This window comes from Oryza sativa, chromosome 12 (genome assembly GCF_034140825.1).
Source record: "Oryza sativa Japonica Group chromosome 12, ASM3414082v1".
Classification (NCBI taxonomy): Eukaryota; Viridiplantae; Streptophyta; class Magnoliopsida; order Poales; family Poaceae; genus Oryza; species Oryza sativa.
Window position 1 is genome coordinate 322850 of NC_089046.1, and position 24412 is coordinate 347261.

Below are 24412 nucleotides of genomic sequence, written 5' to 3' on the forward strand. Positions count from 1 at the left end.
TTTTTTTAACCAAGTATAATTTTACCAGTAGTGAGGATTGAGGGGGTCATTAGGACGGGATGAAGGTAGAAAACCCCCCCTATCAGTGTTTGGTATTATTTAACTGGTCCTGATAGGGCATCACACATTTTAGCCGGTTCCATGGCAGTGATCAAGTATATATGAAGGTTTAAGAATTAGTTGGAATTTCATAGAAAGTCGATGAAAACATAAAGGTTGCAAAGATAATGTAAGGAATGAGTCATATGTATGGACTGAAGAAAGGGAAGATCATGGTGGTTGGCAAAAGGTTGAATGCCTTTTTCTAGCCTTTTGCTTTCCTCTCTTCCTGGCCCCATTGTTCAGCTGGTATTTCCTGCAGGATGCATATATACATCAATACATGTATAACACGTCAGTATATCTCATCATTTACAGTTACTCTGATGGAGTATATTGCTGTTGCTGATGTGTACTAGTGTTATTTTTCAGTTGAGTAATATGCCAAGCCAAGCTTGTGAAAATCTCCATTGTTTCTTTTTAAAAAATAATCATGTACCCAAAGGTTTTTATAAATATGTTCCTTTACATTTTTATATATCCTTTTTGGGATACAGGTGTTTTCAGTAGAATTCCCAGTGATGCAATATTGAAGTGGAGGAATCTCGCAGAATAGGTACAATTGGGATTTCCGTTAGTACGAAAGCATTACTACAATCCCTCAATCCCTGTATGTGTGTATTAGCATACGGATAACCCTGATGAGTCTAATGGACACTTCAATTAAAGTGCATGTACTCTCAACTTCAGAAGATGTTAATGTAGAGGTGAGGTCCATCATTGGACTACTCAGAAGACATCTTAACTAAACTTTTGAACGTATGAATGTAATTAAACCAGTAGCACTTTATCTTTTAGGTACATTTTGTACAACATTAATTAATTCTCCCTATTGACCAGCTAGCCTGTTTTTCTTTGATACAAAAGAAAGAGAGAAAACCGGTATATCATTGTTGAATTGTTGCCTGGTGGCATGCTTGTTCTCTGAAAACTTCATGAAGCATATAAGCATACAACATAGGTTTGATATATCACCGTTTCAAAAATAAGGAACTAATAAAGATCAGCTGGCATGATGATTACTGAACAGAGAGATTGGAGAGCCATGGATCAGTTACATCAGTACCATAGCAATGCATATTATTTGCCCTTTTCTCATTATTATTCCAATTTGGTACAATGCAAGTTCTTCCAGCTGGTACCTCTGGTTTCAAAGCAAAAGAGATCTAGCTTTTTCAAAATCTACATTAAAAACCTTCTTTTTCTTTATCATTCCATTTCAAAGATTAACTAACCACCATTTGCGAGGAAAAATTAACTAACTCACTTTCCTAATTAGAGAACATGAATGCTAATTATCATGGAGACCAATTGGAAGATAGGAAAAGGATCAAGCTTAATTGCCACAATAAATAGCATTTCACTGTATGACGATATCAGTTAATTATGACCACAGCACTAAGAAATCAGCTGGAGTTGTACTAGGAATTAGCTAGGCCTTGTTGACTAACAGAAACAGTACTAGCATGAGCTTATATATTTGCAAGGCCGTTCCGTTCTTAGTTTGTACTATGACTCAACCAACTAATTACCACCTAGCTGATTTGCTGCGTGCCGATTAGTTCAAGAATTAGAGCGATACAAGCAGTGGTGAGGAAATAAAACATGTCAGCTGTTCCAATGCAGCATGCATCTGCATGTGAGAAATCTAGACAAGAGAATAATAAGAGAAAAAGAAAGGAGCACACACATTTGTCATATCAGTCCGGCAAGTTCACCAACCTTTTGAATAGCTGAATAACAGAATTTGGTGGTTTGTCAAACATAGTGGCTGGTTGCCTTACCTGCACCTGCAGAAAAACGTTGCTGCTCTTCTTCAGCACCTGACATGTATTAGACATGTCACCATCCTCTTAGAAATCGGAATGTCTCCAATCTCCCCAACTGCTTGATCGACGAGGTCACGGCATTAGTCACTGAATCAAATTCAGTATAAGCTATGATACTTTTTGTGCCTCTACATATGCTCTTCTGTCTGAGAAAAGCTATTCTTCCCATGCATAGGGCATAGAATTGTTCCCGATTCCAGAATAGTTGAAAACAGTTAAACATGTTTCCATCATGTATTCCAAACAAGGTCTTCACAGGGTGCACTGTATAGTGTTTCTTTGATGAAATTGCAGTGTAAAATCTTACATGTTGGGACTCATATTAGAACATGTAGTTCCTTTTAACATTATTCCAACAATGTACAACACCATATGTCGTAGCTTGCAGGCTTGCACAGTCGATTTTTTTTCACCACAGCTGTTCTATTGACAATGATACTTGAACAGAATTATCATGTGACTATCACTTCCACTAGCATGGAGAAAAGCATTGCAAACTGATGCTTCTCACGACTTTCATTTCCGTTTTGATTGTAAACTTTACAGGTGTCAATATCACATCATAGACCAGGACAAGAATTCATCACCCACAGTTTCTGGGCCCTTTTTTCTGGAGAGATTAATTGTGGAGGAAGAAAAAGACCAAGAGCTGAGGGTCATAGTGAGGGGAAAAGGAAAATACAGCTATTCATCTTGTGGCAGAAAGAAATTAGGGCGAAGAAAAGTTCAACTGTATCCCCGCCTTCCCGAGGTCATAATCAAACTGTTTTAGGATGTGGCAGTAATTCACCTGGGCAAGAGGGGAAAAAATTCATTCAGTAACAAAATAATTCAATTTCATCAGTTACTTTAGAGGGATGTCAAAGACAAACCTCTATGCGAAATAATCTTGTTGGCACAACTACACCAAATCCTGCAGAACTCCTGAATGTTTGTAGAAACTCAGCAAGAGGGAATTTCCTGAGATCAGGCTCTGTTAGTTTGGCAAGATTTCCAGCTGAGACAAATGCATGGCCATGGATTCCCAGCTCCCTGAGAGGCTTCAGAGGTATATCAAATGACAGATCAGCAAAGGCTGTGACCGCAATGTCACCTCCCCGTGCACTTAGCTCAGGAGAAGTGGAAGCAACATTTTCAGAATTCTCTGGGGTACTGCTTCGCAAGTCTGTCCCCAGCCCTCTTTTCTTGAAACCTAATAGTGATGATGGTCCACCCAAGCGGCACATAAGAGACCTATTGCCACCCAAGTAGAACTGCTCTGAAAGTGGGGATATAGAGCCCGTCGATCCCCTTGCCAATGGGTGGATGATCCCAGCAGCCACTCCAGCATTAACGGCGCCATTCAACACACCCAGCGGTAAAGCCACTCGAAGATCAATTTCCTGATATAATGTGAATAAAATGAGTGATGCCAGTGAAAAAAGAACAATATGATTCCTGCTAGCTCTAGTAGTTTAGGCTTGAATCAGAACAGTTGTTTAATATGAAAAAAATTCAGATGTCGAGCACATTAGATATTATAAACAGAGATACCAAGTTGTGCCGTTCAAAGGCAAAGTTGTTGGTTTCTGCAGAGACTAAAAAGAAAGGGAAATGCCACGAAAGAATTTGGAATGCTTGAACAAAACATTTAATTCCAGAAGTCTTTGGTACTTTAGTGTCATGATTCATATCACACATGAAGAATAAACTGCTTTTAACAGGCAAAAACTATGGAGCAAGTCATGTGATTTCCCCTTTCAAGGAAGTGGCAGATATAGAACACAAAGGTAAAGTTGTTCAATATACCTGTCTAATGTAACGTGCATCTTTGCTCTCTGGTGCAAGGCCTCCAACTTGAGAAGAAAATAGATAAGCATATCCTCGTGTCGGTCGAATTCTTGAATCTCTCTGGTCAACCTTGTATGCATATTTAATAGAGGACAAAAGGCTATGCCCTAACTGCCCCCTTATGGAATTGGATGACATCAGTGCTCGGTCTGTTATAGTTCGCCATGACAGATTGTAAGCGAGGTTATGGTTCATGGTGGAGAGCAAACCAACAGAAACACCCATCATGTGTTCTTTGAGTGAGGACTTCAACCAGTCCTCAGAGAGAAATGATATTCGAGCTACCAGTGGAGTAGGTATTGCTCCAATTCTTGGTATTGCCACTCCAGTACTTAGCTCCACTGTCTGATCTAATCCAAGATCACCGGATGCATCCCATGTCTCACAATATCCAAATAGGTTCTTCAACTTCACTGAACCTTGAACCGAACATGATCTAGTCTGCAATAAATTCAAAAGGAATTATGCGGATGACACAAGAAGATTTGAAAAGCAATTGAAATCATGCAGCAGATATTGGCCATCATGGCATTTTCTACTCCCAGCAAAGTAGGTTATGAAACTCGATTCATGGTTCACTAGTAAAATTGCATTAGAAAAAACAAAGAAACTGCAGTGGACGAGTTATTCTTTATTCTCCAAGCAATCAAACTAGTGTAATTGAAGCAACTAATATAACCATATGCGCATTTTAGAGTAGTCCTTAAAGAGAGCTGTGTGATTTCCACCTAAAAGCAACATTGACACATTGAATTTTATCGAAACAAATCGCATTGATTGACTAAGAGATGCGCTTAAAATTTTCCTACTCATGTTCATCATCAAAGTCATGGTACCAGCATAACAAATTAACACCTGTTGTCTGCTGAGATCAAAATTATGGTACAACATTGCCTTATTTCCATGTGAAAAAAAAAACACTTATTTTCGTTGGAATTGGCTAGGTTTACTCTTGTTCCTAATGCGAAGGAAGATTGTTCGGTCTAATCCTTTTAGAAACTCAAGCAAAGTAAGTAATCATAACATGGATGTTCAATTTTATACTAGAAAGGAGAGATTTTCAGTAGGAAGCGCATACCCCTTTGTTAGCGAAGATGCCGAGTTCGCCGGCGGCGCGGCCACGAGCCTCGGCGACGTCAACAAGGACGATGACGGCAGCGTTACCGGGGATCCCTGGCGGCGCGGCGTCGAGGGTGATGGACACGGTGTCGAAGGCGCCGAGGCGACGGATCCGATCGGCGGCGGCGGCTGCAGCGCGCACGAGGTCTCTGACGGTGGCGGCACGCGGCAGGTCCGAGCCGACCGCCGCCTCCACCGCGGCGCGGCGCGTGCGGCAGCAGCCCCGGATCTCCACATCGTGCACCCGGATCCGGACCTCCTCCGCGGTGAGGCGGCGCAGGACGGACTCGAGGCGAGCCTCGTCGGACGGGGACGGGGAGGGTTCTTGGTCATCGTCCTCCTCGTCTTCGTCATCGAGGTCGTCGTCGTCGTCGTCTTGGAAGTCGTCGTCATCATCCTCTTGCAGGTCGGGGTAATCTTGGACGGAAGCGGGAGAGGATGCGGTGGCCATTGGAATGTTGGACGATCGGAAGGGGATCTCAACTGAATTGGGAGACGAAGACGACGACTCTACTCACTCAAACTCAAGGATGCCTTTTCACAAGCAACGAATAACACTATCAACTTCCTCTTTTGGGGTAAAATTTATGTAGAGATTGATGTTTGCAATTCATGAATTTCACAAGTTTTTCTTTTTAAAGAAACAAATGCATGCTAGAATATGTGAAAAATTGCTATGATCCATATGGTATAGAGGTAATGCCTTTGATACTTTTTTTTTCAATATACAAAAGATTTGAGTATCACTGTATTAAACTGAAGGGAAATGTTTACAACGAACGTGAGAAAAAAAAAAGAAACACAATTCAGAAATCATCTCGCCCCATGAGTTAGTGAGCACAATAAAAGAACAACAACTTTTTTTTAAAGGAAACACAATAGGAGAGACCCCCGCTGTTAGATAAACTTTGTTAAAGAAATAAACAAAAAGATTACAACATCCTAATCCAGTTAAGAATTACTCATCTTTATCACTTTCATTAAGCCTAAACAATAACGGGAGCATATCACTCTAAAAGAGATCCTCCAGGAAACTAGGGAATGAGACTTATTCTAAAAAATATAGTCATTCCTTTGCTTCCAAATATTCCAAGCTCCCAACAGAAAGATTTCCATGAAGCAACGATTCTGAAAAGTGCACTTAGTCTGCAATAGCATATGATCAAAGGACAGAGAAGTGTCCCAAATTATGCCCAAAGAGTTCTAGTAGCTCGCCGAAAAGGAGCAAAGAAAGAACATATGCAAGAGATCCTCCACTGATTGAGAAGAACAAAGAACACACGGTAGGTCACAGTTTGGAGTAGTATAATGCTTATGATCCAGCATATACTTCGTATTCAATCTATTCATCAGAAGCAGCCATCCAAAGACAACAACTTGCTAAGCTCGTATTTCGGTTGATCTTCGTAGCGTTGCCTTAAACGCTGGGATACGTCGCCTACCACTGAAAGAATAATTAGTTGTAAATGCGAATACTCACGTCAAATCTAGAATTTAAATCCAGGTGGTTGGTTCCAACATAACCAGTTGAGCTACGTTCACTTTCTCGTTGCCTTGATATTTGAGAGAACACAAGCAATAGGTGTCTTATTATAAAAACCATGCCTTACATTGTCGCATGCATGCTCTAAATCATAATCTGAAATTACGTTTACATTGTGTCATTATCTACTTAAATAACTTCACTAACATGCTTATTGGTACTAATAAGTTACTCCCTCCAGTTTCTTTTACAAGATGTTGGCTAGTTCAAATTTATACTAGCCAGCGTCATACATATATGGTTGGAGGTAGTATATAGTACTTCAAATACACACAACACAAAGATAAGATTACATATCGGTTAAATGCTAGTATTTATTTCCTTTTTTTCTCACCTTTACAAACCTGCAAACTCATTTCTGCAAAGAAAAAAAAATGAAAATATGTTGCAGAGTATTCCTAATTTCCTACTACACCCTCCGTCCAAAAAAATAAATCTAGCACTAGATGTGACGTATTCTAGTACAATAAATCTAGACAGAGATATTCCAGATTCGTTATACTATAATATGTCATATCCAAATATGTTTAGTTTCGTTGTATTATGATGTGTACTATGTTGGTTTTTTATTTGACGGAGGGTGTATGATACCAGAAAGAAGAGAAAACACACTGAATTTCAGTTTCAGGCTTTCAAACGCATATGTACTCTGAAACTAACTGATTTTGGGGCCTCAACTGAATTTCAGGCGGTTTCGGAGGAGGCGATCTCAAGCTCCGCCCACCACAGGGGCTTCTCCCTCGGCGCCGCCTGCTCCGGCGACAACCCGGCGATGCCCCTCACCAGCCTCGCCACCTCGCCCATGCTTATCGCTCTCTTCCCCGCCTCCGGCCTCCTCACGCACTGCCGCACCACGTCGCACAGCGCCGCCACATCTTTCTCCGGCGCGGCAGACGACGACCTCACCAGCGTCCGGTCAGCCATGGCGCTGAGTGGCCTCTTGCCGTCCAGGTAGCTGGACGCCCACAGCACCAGGAGCCGGTCGTCCTCGGAGAATGGCCGCCGCCCGGAGATCACCTCCAGAACCAGTATCCCGAACTTGTACACCACGCTTTCTTGGTCGTCCTGCTTGTTGATGTCATCCTTCCAGAATTCGATGTCGGCGATCTTGGCTGCGTTGTCCTCGGTGAGATAGATGGATGATGAGCTCAAATTTGTTGGGAGAAGAGGAGGAGGATCTAGCTGGCTCATGTGCTCCAGGCAGTAGGCTACTCCCATTATGATTCGTAGCCGTGTTTTCCAGTCCAGATGTTCTGCTTCTCTGACTGCAAAACCAAATTTACACATACAACAATTGCCAGTTACAGTTTGTTTGTTCTTCAGATTAATCAAGATCGAACACATACAAGAAATTATTATTAGGAGGCTTACTATGCAAATGCTCAAAGAGGGAACCACATGGAGCATACTCGAACACCATCATCCTGGTGAATGGCTCCTCGCATGCGCAGTAACCAATCAGGTTCATGAAGTTCTTATGGTTCACTCTGGACAGCACCGAGATCTGAAATAAGAACAGTTAGTACTATACTCTAAAATTATGTATGATTTTCATCATTACAACAAATGAGTACCTTGTTCCTGAATTGCTCCTCAGACTGAGCTGACCATTGTTGTGAAGAGTTAACTGAAGTGGACAGAACAGCTATTTCAACTCCACTTGACAGAGTTCCCTTATACAATGTGCATTCAGGTAAAGTGCCGATCACATTGATGAAACCCTCGCATGCCGCCTCCAGTTCTGTCCTCTCAAGAGAAGGCACACCTGCACACAAAGGTAAAACATACTTAGTATACTGAATATCAGTAAAATGCATCAGGCGCTCTCTGGCTTGATGTATCATGGATTTGTGACTTCTGTAGTTTTACTATTGCAGAAAACAAATTTCTACAGAAACTGACAAGTTCATTTAACCATGAAATAGTCTTAACTTCTGCATTGGTAAGATGATGATGGAACAGAAAAACCAACCTGTTACAAATGCCTTCTTTAGCTGTCCACTCAGCCCTGTAGCCCATGGCATGACAGTATTATCCTTCTTTCTACGGGAGAAGAATACATATATGGCAGTAGCTACTGCTGCAATGAAAAGGACTCCAGCAACAGGCAATGCGTAAATAGCCCAACGAGGTACCAGGTGTGATGCTGATGATTGAACTGGAGATGATTGGCTTTTGGGGTGTGTTTGTGTTTGATTAGAAGCCAGCTCCCTGGCTTGCAGAAGTCGCCTTGGTGTGGCATTGTGAACAGTTCTACCAAAAAAAGAGAGAGAGAGAGAGAGAACATAATGTGTTAGAAAAAAATGTTCTCGGAAAATTGATTCACCAAATGACTAGTATATTTGCAAATTAAATTTGATAACGGATAATCTATCAAGAAAATAAACATTTATAGCCACAAAGAAGCCTCACTTTGCTAAACATTTTCTGCATGGTTCAAATCCTGCACTGTCATGAGGTACAGACTCTGAAATTGAGCTATGCTCTTTCGATTCAGATGGTGTTTCACTGGCAAACATGTTCTCTTTGAGTAATCTGCAGAGATCATCATAGTGCTTAAGATTACATAGTACATCAGAAAGACTAAAGCTCCATTAAAATGTTGTTATTCATTGTAAAGCATCCTATATTTACAGTGCAGCAGCCAACATGTGATGACCTATATAACTTCTAATGTATCTTATATAACTATTAACATGAAGTACAATGATCTGTACTTGCATCACTTTGGAAGCATTTTCGACCGAATTACAATAACCAAAGTCATTCACCTATTTTGAACAGAAATTGGAGAGTAGATAAATCTAAATGTGATGAAAGTAGGACATCAAGAAAATTTCCCCTTGAAAAAGAGCTATGTTAATATGTAATGCATCCCCAGCAATAAATATCTAACATGAAAGACATATTCAAGAGCAATAAATAATTTGGATCCATGTTTCAGTTTGGTAGAAGAGGAAAGATTGCATTAAAGCATAACTTACAAGTTGAACACTCTGCCAATGAGCTTCCCTTCTCCCCAATTTGACAAAGAGCCAATTGATTGGTCTTGCTCACTCTCTCTATAACCCGGAAGAGCTCTCCCTAAAGCACAAACTTACATATGTTCAGGTTGTTGCAATCCAAATCCACTTGAAGCAACCATTCTATTAGCCCCTTTCAGTTCAATCTTTAGCAATCAAAAGAACATCTCACCTTCTTCACTGTGGGGAGCACAGGACCCAAATCTTGCAGTGACAAGAAAGGAGAACACTATGAAGTAGGCCACTCTAATGGCCCATGGCTCCATTTCTGTCCCGATCTAAATTTTTGGAAGAGCTCGAACCTCTTGTTTCTTGTGCAGAATGTTAAAGGTAAGTAAGAACAATACGGTGATTACGGGAAAAACACTGTTAGGAGGGGAAATGATTCGGAATTTTACCTATGGAGTGTGGAGATGGGGCTAGACAGCTAGTTTGTCCAGAAAGCTCAAATCTTTAGGATTGTGAAAGCACACATGATTGATGATTCCATACCACCTCAAGACAGGTATTACCATGTAAAGAAGCATCGTCTTCCCTCAAAGATTGAAATCTTGATCTTAAGAATTACAAAAAAGAAATGGTAAATAAGTGAAACAAGAGAGTATTATGCAAAGAGTCGAATGAACTGAGCAAACAAGGAACCGGACACTGTCATAAATCTGTTTTGCAAGTACCAAAAGTGTACAGAGGTAGTTACAAAGGAAATCGACAAGAAAAAAAAGCCAAGGATGGTACCTGTAAAGAGAGGAATCCAATTCCAATCCACTCTATAGTAGTAGGAGTAGTAACTTCCAGTTTGGCATTTCTCCTGGCTCTCTTCTCTTGGCCGGTATGCAGTTGGAAAAAAGATAAGAGACAAGCACACAAAGTCTTGAGCTTCCAGAGAGGAGAGCCAAGCACAAGCAAGAAGCAACGTCTCAGGAATAATCGAAATGGTCTCTGGAGACACATGCGAACAAAGAAAACTTGCAGGCAGCTTGGATTTTCGAGCACCTCACCTGTAAAGCTTTCCACACCACGAGTCTTGAGTTAACAAAAAGGAAGACGCGGCATATCCTTGTCTACTTTTGTGTATCGATTGGAGCCGAATGTCTGCCCTTCTGCAGTAGTAGCCCTGCCTGCCAAGTACTCCAGTATTAGTATTATACTACTAGTGTGCAGGTTAGATATGGCAACGGCAGATTTTGTTTTAAAGCCAGCTTATGGTGTGCAGAAAATGAACTTCTGTTGGGCACATAACCATTTGTTACTAGTTCTGCTTTATTTAAAGTTCATTTTATGTCGATCGGGATAGTTTAATTATCAGGCAGTTCGCAGCTTATCTACTCGCATGGCAATGGCAACTTGGTTGGTGTCCTCCTATCTTGGCTATGTATATGGCTTGCTGCTTCCTACTAACCAGCTAGCCATTATATATCGATAAGAGGATGTAGTTGTCCTAATAGCAGTAGCCATGGTTATTGTAGTAAATAGCAAACGCACTTCCAACTCTTCAAGGTTTCATTAATGCAAAGGTTTTTTTAAAAAGCACCAGTGTTGTGGTGGTGGAGTCGTAGGTGCATGACTCTATGTATCAGGTTTCAAATCCTAGTGCCCACGAATATTACGTATATGTAAGTGAACTTTTAACATAAATTTAGTAAATATGAGGAAGACAGGAACGTGTCGCTGGTTTTCGTATCTTTGAGTGTGTGTTAGGCGATGTATTCGTGGATGTGTGAGTGTGATATCGCGTGTTGTGTGTGTGTCTATCTTTTTTTTTTAGATAATGGTATTTTTTACCCGGCCTCCACATCCAACTGGATATATACGGCCATTGAAATAGGGAATTTAGCCCCGCAACGAACCCAATCTCTGAAATTCGCTCCTATGAATATTTGAAGCCAAAACCTTGGGGTACTACTCAAGTCTCTGCAACCACTAGGCTACATGCCCTTTTGTCTATCGTGTAATCGTAAAAAAAATAATCCAAAGCTTTTTTCTTTTTTATATGATTTCATCCTTCTTACCTTCTTATGTGGAATAATTCTCACCAACAAAGTTTGTGGAAGCTTTCACATTTGAACATTTCTCAACATTTGCACAAGGCGTGCGTTAGTAGGTCAAACCAGCCTCCCACAGGTTATATTCATTGATACAAAACAAAAGGTGGTAGAGAAGAGCTTCACAAGTTGCATTGCACACCTCACACACCTTATACAGCTGATTAAATCAAAGCAGAGAATTGACAAGGCATCTACCTTTGATGCGACTGAGGCTGATTAACCATCTTATTGTGTTTAATGATTAGCTACTTGTTGTGCTTCTATTGGCATGTTTTTATGTTTGAGTCGATCGTCAATGGGAGTGAGTCAACTTAAGAAAGCACAAAGAAATCTTCACAAGACATCGAGACAGTGACAGCTTCAAAGCATATGAAACAGGCAGGCTCCTCGCCTCCTCATCTGCAACTTATATTACCTTTACTGATCAAAATGCTCCAAAAGACAAAAGGATGTTGAGATGAAAATGGAAGTGGTCAGTTAACTTCTGAATTTCTTTTCAGACAGCTGCTAACTCCATTAGTCCTAGCAATTACCTACTCGATCGTTCGTGTACAATTTCCACTTGCTTTTTCTAAAGAAAGATTGCAGATTGTACCATCCAATACTTGAGGAAAAAACATAGAAGAAAGCTTTATATTCATAGGAAAACTAGATTTAGTTGGTATTCGTACCTTTCATGAATCATGGTAGCATGCTCGCAGGTTAGGCTACTTCAATCATGCAAGGCGGGCCATGATGCCCAGTATATGTGCAGAATTAAATTCTGCATGTTCCATAATCACTAGTTTATCAAAACAAATGCTGAAATTATTTCTGGACTAGCACATTTTCTCTGTCACCATTTGTGTGAAAATTGGTTTAACAAAAGAGATGATAAAACGTCTATCACCAAAGGGTGTTTGGTCTAGTGGTATGATTCTCGCTTCGGGTGCGAGAGGTCGTGAGTTCGATTCTCGCAACACCCCCTTAACGTTTTGCTATTTACAACTAGGTCCTTCTCTTACAGATGTGATGTACTCTTTCTGATGTTGCAAGTCTCTGTCTTTTTCTCTTTCCTTTTTTTTGGTCCTGTACATGGTGCAAATTAGAAGCACTCCAAGATAATTGGCAGCTAAAATTGGGCCGTTTGCTACATTATGGTGTAGCTGTGATGAAGATGATATGGTAGTGTATATTGCAAGAGCAGGAGGAGCAGCTGCATGATCCAACGAATTCCGCAACATGCAGACGACAATCAAGCTGGACAAGGTCACGTTCAGAGGTAACGAACCCATGTGGCCACGCCGTGCATTCTCATTCTCATATTGAATGCACATTCCAAGCATGTGCTCCAATCTTTTTGTATATTGCTCTCTAGAGACAATGGATCATGGATGCACATCAGCACTAAACTATTTTATCTTGGAGCTTCTAATGTTTTCTCAAAATGGATATTCAGGTCATCAGAGAAGCAAAAGATTTCACAAGTAACTTGGTGGTGCCATACCCACCGAAAAGTGCACAAGGTTCGACCGATCAAAAGATCAGATTCACGAAAACAGACACTAAATTGCTGTTCATCATACGAGTCGCAAACAGGGCATATGCCATATCTAATTCAGTCGTACGGTATCATCATGCATCAATTATCAATATGATGGTATCGTATCAAGTTTCGGGGATGGTAACAAACCACCCATCTGAACGAGCTCTATCAAGATGGTAGCAAAATAAAATCAGTAATGTGGCTTAAACCCCCACTTAGTTTACAGGCACCGGTGCAACTTATACATCGTCTCTCTGAAAAGACCAAATCCAACGCCATGTCAACGGAGTGACAGCCCCTACTTCACCGGAAGTAGATTGATACCAGTGGGATGTCAACGTCGTTGTCATCATCGTCCTCACAAGCCACCACCACGTCAAGATGGCGCCGGTATGGGGGCACCTCCACCTTTGCCACCTCCCTCGCCACATCGACCACCTTCTTGTCTAGACGCTCCTTGTGCCTCGGGAACATTGAGTTGTACAGCAGCGAGGTGCCGCAAGATATGCTGTATGCATTCAGGCCCTTCTCCTTGAGCCAGTCCAGAAGCTCCCTCAGCGTGATGTTGCCAGTTATGGTCCAGCGGTCCCAAACAGTCCAGGCCATGTCCTGGTGCTTGATGGTCTTGGGAGGGACCGGCTCAGCCATAGAGAAGAGGGGGATTGCAAGGTTTGCAAATGTGTTCCTGTAGTCTTCAACCTTGTGCCCACCACCGAGTACCTTGTACAGTTCCAAGCAGACAAGACCAGTAGCCATCGCAGTTGAGGTGGCAATGGCAGGGATGATCCTGCCAGCTATGAACTTCGCCTTCAGCTTGTCCACTTCAGGAATGCTATAGTTCCTTGCCCGCATGTTAGCAAAACCAGCTATCACGTCCATATGGTAATTGGTGTCATCATCCTGCACGTACATGAATGCGGCTTAGAAAACCAACTCTCAAAGCTAACACAATTTGTGAAACTCTTTAGGGTCATAAGGGTGTTCATCCTAGAGGTGCATGATTGGCTACAAAGGAAAAGCTAAGGAAAACAAAATCACATTTACTCTCTCGAACTTATCAGGGAAAAAAATTGAAACTAACCTTCTCAAACTGGATTGGTTTCATCTGGAATCCTGGTTGCAGTGTTTTGGAAATTGCTTCTAACTTTGCAATAAGCTCTTCAATGACAGCAGCATCATCAACAGATGCAGACGAAAGACTAGTAGCCTTCTCATCTGTAACTATCTTAACCCCCTGTTTTGGTTGGAAATCAGGAACAATCACCTTGTCAACAGCTTCAGCCATCTTTGCTGGGTTTTTGACCCAGTCAGGTATGGGTATCCCAAATGTCTCTGCCCTTAAAATTGCAGCAGCCAAAATAAAGTTAAGCTGGCTTGGATCAGATGTCAAGAACTCCAGTGGTCGTGGGAAACGCTTTGGAGCAGACCAGAAAGGAGCACCAGAGCTGGTCATCGCATCTTCAGGGAAAGTGTATGTCAGTTGCTTCACACGGTTGGAGAAATAATCCTCAAACCTAAGATGAACAATCAATACAAACAAAATGCAAAGTGTATGTCAGTTGCTGCAAAATGCAAACAACAATCAAAAAGCAAATGCTTTAGTTGCAAAATTTAAATTTTGGAATATTCTTGCATATTGCAATAATGAAATTCAAGCAGATGTACACAGCTTCACCCCCTATGCGTAATAAGCTAAAGGTGCTCAAGAGATGTGCTAACTTACTTGAGCCGGGCCCAGGTAATACAATCTTGGAATGTCTCACACTTCTCTCTCTCGAGACATTCAATAACGCGCTCAAGCTGATCCCTAGCCTGTGCATCACCAGCAGTTCTTGCTACAGTTGCATATCCACCAGGATTCGATAGGAAGGCATTTACTTCAGTGGGGGTCTTCTCAAGCAAACCCTCAAACTCAGACCTAGCCCAGGTTAGGCAATGATCAATATTATGAGGAAATGAATGTACAGTACACATCGGCGCCTGCTTTTCAGGTGGATCTCTGGATGCGCCATAGTTCTCTGTTAGGTGAGGTATGACCATCTGTGTGTTACATTTAGCACCCAGAGTCCCAGATTCCAAGAGTGGCTTCTGGAAATATACACATCGGGAGTCAATATACATTCTTGCGGTAACATTGTCCAACGCATTGACAACAGCATCCAGGCTCTCCCAAAAGGCATCGTTGAACACATTTTCAGTCTCAGGACTTGCTCTGTTCTGAAGGGCCTCGACATGAAGCTTAGGATTAATTGCCATAGCAGCAGTAGCAGCAACCGTGGACTTGGGCTGACCAATGTTCCAGTCACGGAAGAGAAACTGGCGACTGAGATTGCTCTTTTCAATAACATCATCATCTGTCACTGTCAGCTTTCCATTCTGATTGCAAGAAATGCCCATTAGTGCTAGGTTTTTCAAGAATTCACATCCAAGCGCCCCAGAACCAACCATAAATATTTTCGCCTGCTCAAGTTTCTTTTGAAGGTTAGATCCAAAAACACTGATTTGTGCATCATATCTAGTATTCTCTGGCTTCAACTCGGCTGGCTCCAATGGTTCAACAGGGAGAGATTCAACAGAATCAAAATAGAAGAACTGCAAAACCAGGAAAATTACATTAATGTTTACATGAAGAGTGCAGATAAAAAAAGGGATTTACGTTATTATAATGAAGGAAACAGATTATAACCTGGTAAAGTGGATGGAATTTCCCTGAGCATGCTTTCACAACCTCTTGACCTACAATGCCACCAAACATTGCAGCCATAGGGTTCAGAACAGCCCTGGAACCACTTGCAAAATGATGCAGAAGCTTTTTGTCGAGCTCTTCAAGTTTGCTATCACCCAGGGACTCGTTAATGCTAATAGCAAAATCTATCAGTCTTTGCACATCATCACTAGACCCAGCAATAGGGAATCGCCTCAAATCATTCCTAAACTTATCCAAAGCTTGGAAAGCCAAATGCAGAAGTGGTGGACGGTCGAATTTGGAGAAATCGCTCATGAGAAATTCTCCTGGTTCCTTAATGGCGTCTTTCAAGGTTTTGAATTTAAGAACCTTTGGTGGCTTGACCTGAGTAACAATACCACCTCTAACATATGTCCCATATGAGGTAGTGTCTTCTTCTAGAGTAAAAGAATAAGGCCTAGCGTTCTTAATCTTTCTTGGTTTCCCATCATTTAGTTCACTCATTCCATGGACTTCTGAGAACACAACTAAATCACCATCCTGGAACTCCAGACGCTCATCATCAACACAGGAAACAAGCGCAGGGTTGTCATTGCTGATCGATGCTACTATTCCTGTATGTGGCTCCTCTCCATCAACATCCAATACAGTAAACTCAGGACCAAAGTCACAAAAGACACTGCCAAAAAGGCCACGAATTTCTGACTTAATGAAAGCAATTGGTGGCTGATGGTTGTGGCAGTAACTGTCAAACTCAACTGCTTTCTCTAAGCTGATATCAGTAAAGACCACAGCCTGTATGTTCACATGGAAATGGTTATTCCAAGAATAAGAAAATATGCAATACAAAGAGACAGTCATTGCTCAAAACAGAAAGATGGCTCTGAAATATTATCTTGAACTACTACAGACCTTTTGCAGGCCATATTAGTATGAAGGATTTACTGCCATGCCACAAAATTAAAGCAGACTCACACGATTGTCTCTGTAGTCTACTGAGATGATGTGGAACTACTACAGCTTTACTCTTAATTTTTCTTATCAGTAATTGGCACAAATTTAATAGAGCTATTGTGTGGGAATACGATGATAACACTAACTACTAAGACCAAATTCACTAAGTTTAAATAGTATGTGTTGCACTGTTGCTAAATATTAAATATGGAGTTCCAATGAATGTAAAAGATGTTTCTTTGACAAAAATCAAGCAATCAAAGGAAAAAGGCGATAATACCACAGAAACCTGAGGGCTGAAGGCCTAATGAATGCAACGAACCTTTATGCTATTCCAAATATCAAGCAGAAGAGGAATTTGAGGAAGCTAGTAGTGATACACATGCATAGTTAATCCTAAACTCCATGAAATTTGGTGTGTAAATACTATTTTGCATACCTTGATTGTGCACTTCCTTATACATAATTGTTGACTTTATTTCTTCATTCAAACATATATTTAGTAAATTGTGAAACCGCACTGTATTGCCTATAAAGAATTTCCATACTTTCTATGAAGAGTAGCAACAATTCCTAGACTAAGATCAAATAAAAGATGCACAGCCTGTAGTCACAGACTTGCAGCTCACATGGACTGAAGTACAAGTGAAACGACTACTTGAAATCTAAGATTAACAGGCATACACGATGAAGTAGAAGAAACAAACAGCAAGGAAGGAGATCACAAATCAACTGCATGCTCACATACCTGGAAATTAGAAAGCTGCTCCTTAGTCAAATCACCGGTTATAGTAGAGATAATAACAGCATTATTGAGCTCCTGTAGCTTCTGAACACAAGTTTGAGCACGGTTTTGACCAACATCCTTCTCTGTGAGGAAGAAGTTGCTTGATAAGTCCCATAGCTCCACATTGTCATCATCGTGCAAGGTTACGGACTTGACACCCGCAAGGACAAGGTTCTTGGCTGCAGGAAGACATTGGCATTAAGTAAATTTCAACAGCATATCTGAAAGTATGAAAAAGGCAAAGCCAAAAACTTGTACAATCATGTGATTTGAATCCTCAAAAGGTCTCCCAATTTCACAAGGTAGACATTGCATTCTGAGTGGTTAAGCATTATATGCCAAGTCTCAAGCATCTTAGCTTATTGCATAGCACAGGGGACTGACCAGAACTAACACAGATTTGTTGTATGATGCAAGCTCCTAAAATGTAATAAGGGGGTAAGAGCACCCCAGCACAACTGGGAAAAGTTTAAACTCTGGTTCAAAGAATGGACTCAAGAGTCAAGAGCGTCAATGTGTTTGACAATTTGAGCTGCTCCTATAATCATTGTTTACAAATCTTAAAATTGAAGAATCAGTTAATAGGAAGCACACGCTACCACGCTTCATATTTCTAGTAACAAGATGTAGAACTTGCGGAACTGAGGGCAGTAACCCAGCATGGAGATCGTAAAGCACGCATTGAGATAAAATTTGATAATAATGAGTAGCGAAAGATCAACTTGTGCACAAGTGATATCGATAACTGTCTACGGGTCTATAATAGATAAGATCGATTGTGGCAGGAAAGTGGTAATTGAAGACAAGTTGCCCCTTTACTCAATAAGGTCGATCTGTATGTAGAGTAGATGAGGGGCTTTGGGAAGCTAATTAAGGCGTACCGATCTCGGCGCCGAGGCCGTTGAGGCCAGAGACGAGGACGTTGGAGGCGAAGAGGCGCTTCATGGTCTCGCGGCCATAGACGGCGAGCTGGCGGCTGTGAAGGTCCTCATCGATCTCGGGCGCTCTGCCGGTGGTCATGGTGTGGTTGTCGTCGGCGGGTTCGTCGTCGGCGCGGGTCTTCTTGTGCAAGTCGTGGACGACCTCGCCGGCGAGATCCTCCCGCTTGCGGGTAAGCATATAGTGTAGGGCGCCGCCGAGGAGGCCGACAGCGACGGTCACCGCGAGGACGAGGCTGAAGGCAGCCGGCGAGAGCTGCCGCGTCAGATCCAGGACGCAACCACGGCGAGACCTACACACCCGACCGGCTGGGCGTGAGACGGGAGGGAGCACCGCACCAAGAGATGAGGGAGTTGGGCGATGGACTGGAGGAACTCACCTTCTACCTTGGATTCGTCTCCCTATTCGTGGATCGACTTGGTTCTTCCTTCGCTTCCCTTGTATACTCTATCTAGGGTTTTGAGGAGGAAAGAAGAAGAAGGGCTAATTTGTAAATTGTGGCCGCTTCGCTTGTGCGTCTGATAAGAGGAGGTGGAGAAGGGGAGTTGTTTGAGTTTGAGACGAGATGAAAGATGTGGGGGTGGGGCCCAGTTGGCAGTGAAAGAAACGAAAGGCAAAGCAAAGCATGAGTGCTTTCCTGCGTTGGCGCCATGAGCATATGCTTCTCTCTATTTGCACATCAACTCCGGCCTTTTTTGTTCACACCAAACTTCTCTCAACTCTCAACTTTTCATCGTATCACATCACATCCAAAACTTTTCTACACACATAAATTTTCAATTTTTTTTCAAAATTACCAACGTTTCCCTAACTTCTCCCCAATTTTAGAAACTAAACACAGCCGGCCATGGAACCATCTCGAAAGACACAAGAGGAGTCTTGGAAAAAAGTCCACTTCACGTCTCTCATCTCATCTTATCGTTGAGTTTAAAATACATCCCTTAACAATAAACCCAAATATAGCATCTTTGGTCTTGCAAAAACCGCAGTATGTATGGATTGGCTCCGTTGACGTGATAAATTGACTCGGTCCACTTACGCTGACTAGACACTTGCATGGCAAAAACAAAATACAGCCCCACATATAATTCTCTCCTCCCTTCTCTCCCTCTCCTCTCCTTCCTCCTCCTCCTCTTTTTTTCTCTCCATCTCTCTCCCGCACCCTGGTGATGCTCGACACCGTCCTCAAAGGATGTCGACTGGCTTCTCCACATCTCCTCGTTGTGGTTCGGCAGCGGCGGTAGCGGCGACGACAACGACAACCTATGCGGGCATTCTAACATCACATAGAACGAGCCCATATTGTTCCTTATCTGGGACCACCTCGTGCTCGATATCTTCATTGCAGAGGAAGGTGCCGATGAGGATCAATGTTGGGTGCTCAACATACTGCTATACTTTTTGCTTGATTTGGATTGTCAGCGTCGAGCTTTTACATGTCGCTTGTTGCGTGTCTTTCCTGTATTAGGTCAATCCTTTCTTTGTCGGTCACCACCCTTCCAGTCCGTCATGAGACAAGTGGGCGGCGTCGACGCCCGGCTTGTAGGTGACGAGGTGTGCCACTGCTATCGAGCGCGCCGCATGTCGGTCACAATCTCCTCACTCCCCCGATTGTCCGTGCCTCCACTACTTCTGCCATCGCCGAGACCGAAGGATGGGGAGAGAGATAAGGAAGAATATTTGTTTCACTGACATGTGGATCCCACGTGAGTTTTATTTTTTATTTTTCCCTTTTAGTGTCGCGTCAGCCAAAACCACCCTCAATGCTATATCTAATGTGACCTGGTTTTGCAAGATTAGAGATATGTTAACATGACCCGGTTTGCAAGTTTTAGAGACTAAAAAAATGCATGTGCGTTGCAACTGCATAGTCTATTTTAATCTTATTATTGTTATACGGTTTAGCTATGGTGAAATTCACCGTGGGAATTCGCCTGGATATTTTATTTTACAAAATCATGAGTTGCAATTAGGAGTTCGTTACCATACGAGTTTTTTTAAAAGAGATTTCTCATACGATTCATTCTGCATTTCTAAAAGCGAACGGACATAAAAACCAACTCAAACACGGATCTGCATTTCCAAGAAAAAAACTTAAAAACCGACTCAAACATAAATAACGTGCTAAAATACAGATAAAAACATCTTCCGTTTTTATAATAGCAGAGATATAGACGTGTTATAATGTGGAGCCTCACCACGCCAGCAAAGGTGGGCTCAAACTCAAACATAAGCTGTCACTTAAGGCCCAATTATTCTTGATGGGCCCATCCTCTTCTTTTTCTCTCTCCTTTTCTTTTGTCTGTTCTTTCAGAGGCAGCAAAGCAAAGGGACATATATGCATAAAAACTTGCCAGGCTTCGAGTTACTAACATAAACTACTAGGAACATGACATAAGCACGATGAAACAAGCATTAACACCACAATGGATTATCATACTGTTCCTTACTGGCTGCCAGCAAAATCTCTCTAGCAACAAACGTGTAAATGCTCCCCAAAATACACCATCACCATGACTCCATGCATAGCCACAATATCACAAGTATCGCTACAGCCAGCCGCGCCATGTTCCTTTTCTGCGAGGACGCGCGACATACACATGATTCTGAAGCTCTACTGACCTAGACACAGGGGGAAGTTCATGACCAAATTGGTTGGTTCATTCACTCCATTGCTACTGCGTGCTTAATTTGATGAATACACAGACTCGACTTATTTTCTTTCTTTAGCTGCATGATCCCATGGATGGAAGAAACGAAACCTACTACTGCCCTTCACACCGTCTCCTCCATTCAAGCTTCTTCCTCAAGCAGCTTCTGATCAAAGTGCCACACCCCTGCAACACAAATTACGTAGCAAACAACAACTGATGAGTCAAACCACAGGTCTATAGATAGATGGTAGTACATCAAATGAAGTATTTTCTGACAAAACACACTAACCATGCCCCTTTCCCACTCTTCTCAGCTGGGCGACATACTCAGAGATCTTCTTGATGGCTTCAACCTTTCAGAGCAAGGCAGATATTTTCAGCAAAACATAATTCACTAAAGCATAGCAGTTGAATATTAACATCTCAAGAGCTAGTTCAGTACCCAAGTGGGCAGAAGGTTTTTTACCTGCTCCTCAAGGAATTCACTCTCAACGAAGTCGGTCAGCTGTGGATCATTGCACCTTGATGCCACCTGTTGATTCACGGCAACACATTTTCAAGTTTCACCATATATTTCTTTTCAAAATAGTGTTGAGAATTATACAACGCATTCTAAATCCATGTTCAGCATTACTGCATAACTGCATAACAGGAGAATATCTTACACTGTGCAGGTTGTGCAACTTCTCATTTACAAGCTTTTCGAGAGCCAAGGCCAACTCCATAGCTGAAATCACAAGCAAGCTAGAGGGTAAAACATAGGGGAACACAAAGTTTGTACAGGTATGTACAGCAACAAACAGCCAGTGCATGCTACTTTCTGGAGACACTAGCAAATGCCATAAGGTGAAATGATGGAAAATATACAATGACGTTTTCTCCTTTAGGAGCGTTTAGAATTTAGAGAATCTTTTCTGTGCAGTCCAAAATGTTTAAAAGAAAGCTTTTACAAAACAAAGTAGCCTTTATTGAAAGTTACTCCCTTCGTTTTATAATGTATGACGCCGTTGACTTTTTAATTAACGTTTAACCTTATTCAATTTTTTTTGCAAATATAAAAATATTTAAATCACGCTTAAAGAACATTTGATGATAAATTAAGTCACAATAAAATAAATAATAATTATATATATTTTTTGAATAAGACGAATGGTTAAACGTATCTCAAAAAGTTAACCGCGTCATACATTAAAAAACGGAGAGTAATTGACATCAGGATTCAACATGGAACTTTTGAAGAGGAAAGTATCCTTGCTGAATCTGGATGGCGAATGAGCTCATTCACCAAGGAAGTTCCCCTGTTCTTGCCAAAAAAAGGGCTCCTCCCAACCTTAAGGATCCAACCACTTAAATTTTCACATAGATAATAATTAACAGACACTCAGACTAGCACACAGTAAGGCGTAAGCAGAAGCACAAGTACATATACCATGGAATAAAAAACATAAGAGATAATAGGACAAGCTGAAAGCAACTCACCATACAAGGCATCCCCTTTCTCAGGATGGTCGAACTCTGTCAAGGGTGTGACGATGGACTGGAGCCGCACCCTGCCTCCACGCATGTTCTGACAAAGAAGAACATGGCAGTTTTAGCATTTGGGCGCATGATTATAGTGGTACAGCCTACAGTTTTCCTGGTGTGCCAAACGAAGCAGAGGTAAAGTTACCTGGTACTTCATGAGTTTCTCTGCGTGATCCCTCTCCTCATCGCTGGATTCTTTGAAGAATCTGAAGGAACAGAATTTATCGATACATGGGTGACAATTTTCCTACTTGGTGATGGCTAATGAGGGGTGGTGATGGCTTACTTGGCGAATCCCTTGAGAGCAACGTTGTCACGGTCAAAGTAGGCGAAAAGGGAGTGGTACGCGTACGATGCATTGAACTCCACACTGCAAAGATTGAACTATTTTTTAGGATTGAATTCCAATTCGGAATATAACTACGGATGACAAGCTAAGGGGGTGTTTGGAACAGGGACTTCATATCGGATGAATTTGGAGTATTGAAAATAGACTACTTATAAAACTAATTACATAAATGAGAGCTAATTCGCGTGACAAATTTTTTTAAGCCTAATTAATCCATAATTAGCGCATGTTTACTGTAGCATGACATAGGCTAATCATGGATTAATTAGACTCAATAGATTCGTCTCGCGAATTAATTCAGGTTATAGAATGGGTTTTATTAATAGTCCGCGTTTAATATTTATAATTAGTGTCCAAACATCGGACTAAAGAGGTTTTAGTCCCATCTAAACAGGGTCTAAATTTAGCTAAGCACAAGTGTCTTTTCTCCTATTTACATCAATTATTGTGGACTAAAATAATTTTGTATCCGTTGGTCCATGTAAAAAAAATGTTTGGGAAAATCTGCAGCACTGTAGAACAGACGCATCCCAAGAGCAGAAATTATTATAGGATGAAAAATGAACCCTTTACGAAATCCAATCACTAACAAAGAAAATAAAATGACCAGGAGGCACAGAGATTTTTGTTAAATTTTAAAAAAGAAGAAGCAGAAGAAATGCGCACATGAAAGGGGAATAGAAATTCAAAAATGGAAGGCAGAGTGAGGAGGAGGAGGAAAACAGACTTGATCTGCTCGCTGATGGCGGCCTCGCACTCGTCGACGAACTTTTGCCTAGCAAGAGACTGGTCCTTGGCCTGGGGGACGAGGGAGAGCTCCCCCTTGAGCTCCTCGAATGGCTGGAAGACCACGCCGCTGAGCACCTCCTTCCCTTTCCCGGCGGCCCTGCACACTGCCACGGCTCCGGCTCCACGCGGCACAGGCAGCCAGACGGAAGCAGGGGTCGAGGCCGCGGCGGCGAGATAGGTAGGCGCCGCGGCGGCGGCGGCGGCCAGAGAGGAGGGGGCAACCCTAGGAGGAAGCATGGCGGATTAAGTGAGAGGAAGGCGCGTGTGGCGTTCGGTTCCGGAGTTCGCGGCGCGGCGGGTGAAGAGTGATGAGATTGTGCGGTGGTAGGGGTGGAGGTGATAGAAAGGGATAGATATAGGCGCGTGGAGCTCACGGATGGGCCACACGTGGACGGTCGAGATGGGACGAAGGCGAGGGAGCGCGTGGCGGGCTCGTGGCTGGAGAGGATATTTTGGGCTTGTGGTTGGTTGATGTGGAGCCCGGCCCGGCCGCACCGGAGTCGGTCAAGCTTAACCACTATTCCTTCCCGGATTGTCTCTGATGGATCGGTTAGTCTTGTTAATTTCGTCATCAGCTTATACTTGGTTTGGTGGAGTTTGTGTGTTTATTGCTTTCCTTCCAAGTTGATTGCGATGAGTTGTACAAAATTCCACACAAATTTATACGTCTAGATGCAATGCATGCTGGCAAATTTCTCTCCTTCCTCTGATGATTGG

At 42.2% G+C, this 24412-nt stretch overlaps 4 protein-coding genes and 1 non-coding gene across 7 annotated transcripts; 1 reads left to right on the forward strand and 4 right to left on the reverse strand.

Annotated features, from left to right (window-relative positions):
* Positions 1-2406: 2406 nt before the first annotated feature.
* On the reverse strand, positions 2407-5436 carry LOC4351261 (uncharacterized). Its single transcript, XM_015764852.3, has 4 exons — positions 4837-5436; positions 3717-4199; positions 2801-3310; positions 2407-2718 (listed from the first exon to the last, which is right to left on the reverse strand). Exons 1-4 carry the CDS (start codon positions 5326-5328, stop codon positions 2638-2640), a joined length of 1566 nt encoding a protein of 521 aa, XP_015620338.1. The 5' UTR covers positions 5329-5436; the 3' UTR covers positions 2407-2637.
* A 1280-nt stretch (positions 5437-6716) lies between these two features.
* Positions 6717-10595, reverse strand: LOC4351262 (protein MALE DISCOVERER 2). Of its 3 annotated transcripts, none has more exons than XM_015764275.3 (10): positions 10442-10595; positions 10179-10319; positions 9842-9999; positions 9616-9754; positions 9405-9504; positions 8833-8955; positions 8393-8673; positions 7995-8185; positions 7792-7924; positions 6717-7685 (listed from the first exon to the last, which is right to left on the reverse strand). In XM_015764275.3, the coding sequence occupies exons 4-10, from the start codon at positions 9707-9709 to the stop codon at positions 7105-7107; spliced, it is 1503 nt and encodes a 500-aa protein (XP_015619761.1). In that variant the 5' UTR covers positions 9710-9754; positions 9842-9999; positions 10179-10319; positions 10442-10595; the 3' UTR covers positions 6717-7104. The 3 variants fall into 3 exon arrangements, with proteins under 3 accessions (XP_015619761.1, XP_015619762.1, XP_015619763.1); XM_015764276.3 differs by having other exon boundaries at positions 10179-10259; positions 10442-10538; XM_015764277.3 differs by lacking the exon at positions 10442-10595 and having other exon boundaries at positions 9616-9747; positions 10179-10411.
* Positions 10596-12381: 1786 nt separating this feature from the next.
* Positions 12382-12453, forward strand: TRNAP-CGG (transfer RNA proline (anticodon CGG)). Its single transcript has one exon. It is a non-coding gene; the product is annotated as a tRNA-Pro (tRNA).
* A 619-nt stretch (positions 12454-13072) lies between these two features.
* On the reverse strand, positions 13073-18871 carry LOC9271171 (ubiquitin-activating enzyme E1 2-like). Its single transcript, XM_015764278.3, has 7 exons — positions 18759-18871; positions 18322-18671; positions 17402-17619; positions 15700-16494; positions 14737-15605; positions 14095-14527; positions 13073-13913 (listed from the first exon to the last, which is right to left on the reverse strand). The coding sequence occupies exons 2-7, from the start codon at positions 18557-18559 to the stop codon at positions 13317-13319; spliced, it is 3150 nt and encodes a 1049-aa protein (XP_015619764.3). The 5' UTR covers positions 18560-18671; positions 18759-18871; the 3' UTR covers positions 13073-13316.
* Positions 18872-20783: 1912 nt separating this feature from the next.
* LOC4351264 (ferritin-1, chloroplastic) lies at positions 20784-24021 on the reverse strand. Its single transcript, XM_015762679.3, has 8 exons — positions 23634-24021; positions 22844-22927; positions 22703-22763; positions 22513-22600; positions 21699-21760; positions 21500-21565; positions 21323-21386; positions 20784-21216 (listed from the first exon to the last, which is right to left on the reverse strand). The coding sequence occupies exons 1-8, from the start codon at positions 23930-23932 to the stop codon at positions 21173-21175; spliced, it is 768 nt and encodes a 255-aa protein (XP_015618165.1). The 5' UTR covers positions 23933-24021; the 3' UTR covers positions 20784-21172.
* Positions 24022-24412: the final 391 nt, after the last annotated feature.

What these genes read in the sequence shown, in the direction of transcription:
- LOC4351264 (XM_015762679.3), bottom strand. Translation starts at nt 23,932, where the DNA reads ATGCTTCCTCCTAGGGTTGCCCCCTCCTCTCTGGCCGCCGCCGCCGCC. An exon ending in GTGAATTCCTTGAGGAGCAG is followed by an intron (nt 21,387 to 21,499) that starts GTAAAAAACCTT and finishes TTGCTCTGAAAG; the next exon opens with GTTGAAGCCATCAAGAAGAT. An exon ending in AAGAGTGGGAAAGGGGCATG is followed by an intron (nt 21,217 to 21,322) that starts GTTAGTGTGTTT and finishes TTTGTGTTGCAG; the next exon opens with GGGTGTGGCACTTTGATCAG.
- LOC9271171 (XM_015764278.3), bottom strand. Translation starts at nt 18,559, where the DNA reads ATGCTTACCCGCAAGCGGGAGGATCTCGCCGGCGAGGTCGTCCACGAC. An exon ending in CGGCCTCGGCGCCGAGATCG is followed by an intron (nt 17,620 to 18,321) that starts GTACGCCTTAAT and finishes GTCTTCCTGCAG; the next exon opens with CCAAGAACCTTGTCCTTGCG. An exon ending in AGCAGCTTTCTAATTTCCAG is followed by an intron (nt 16,495 to 17,401) that starts GTATGTGAGCAT and finishes GTGAACATACAG; the next exon opens with GCTGTGGTCTTTACTGATAT.
- LOC4351262 (XM_015764275.3), bottom strand. Translation starts at nt 9,709, where the DNA reads ATGGAGCCATGGGCCATTAGAGTGGCCTACTTCATAGTGTTCTCCTTT. An exon ending in TGCTCCCCACAGTGAAGAAG is followed by an intron (nt 9,505 to 9,615) that starts GTGAGATGTTCT and finishes TTTGTGCTTTAG; the next exon opens with GGAGAGCTCTTCCGGGTTAT. An exon ending in AGGAGCAATTCAGGAACAAG is followed by an intron (nt 7,925 to 7,994) that starts GTACTCATTTGT and finishes TTCTTATTTCAG; the next exon opens with ATCTCGGTGCTGTCCAGAGT.
- LOC4351261 (XM_015764852.3), bottom strand. Translation starts at nt 5,328, where the DNA reads ATGGCCACCGCATCCTCTCCCGCTTCCGTCCAAGATTACCCCGACCTG. An exon ending in GCATCTTCGCTAACAAAGGG is followed by an intron (nt 4,200 to 4,836) that starts GTATGCGCTTCC and finishes AATTTATTGCAG; the next exon opens with ACTAGATCATGTTCGGTTCA. An exon ending in CAAGATTATTTCGCATAGAG is followed by an intron (nt 2,719 to 2,800) that starts GTTTGTCTTTGA and finishes CCTCTTGCCCAG; the next exon opens with GTGAATTACTGCCACATCCT.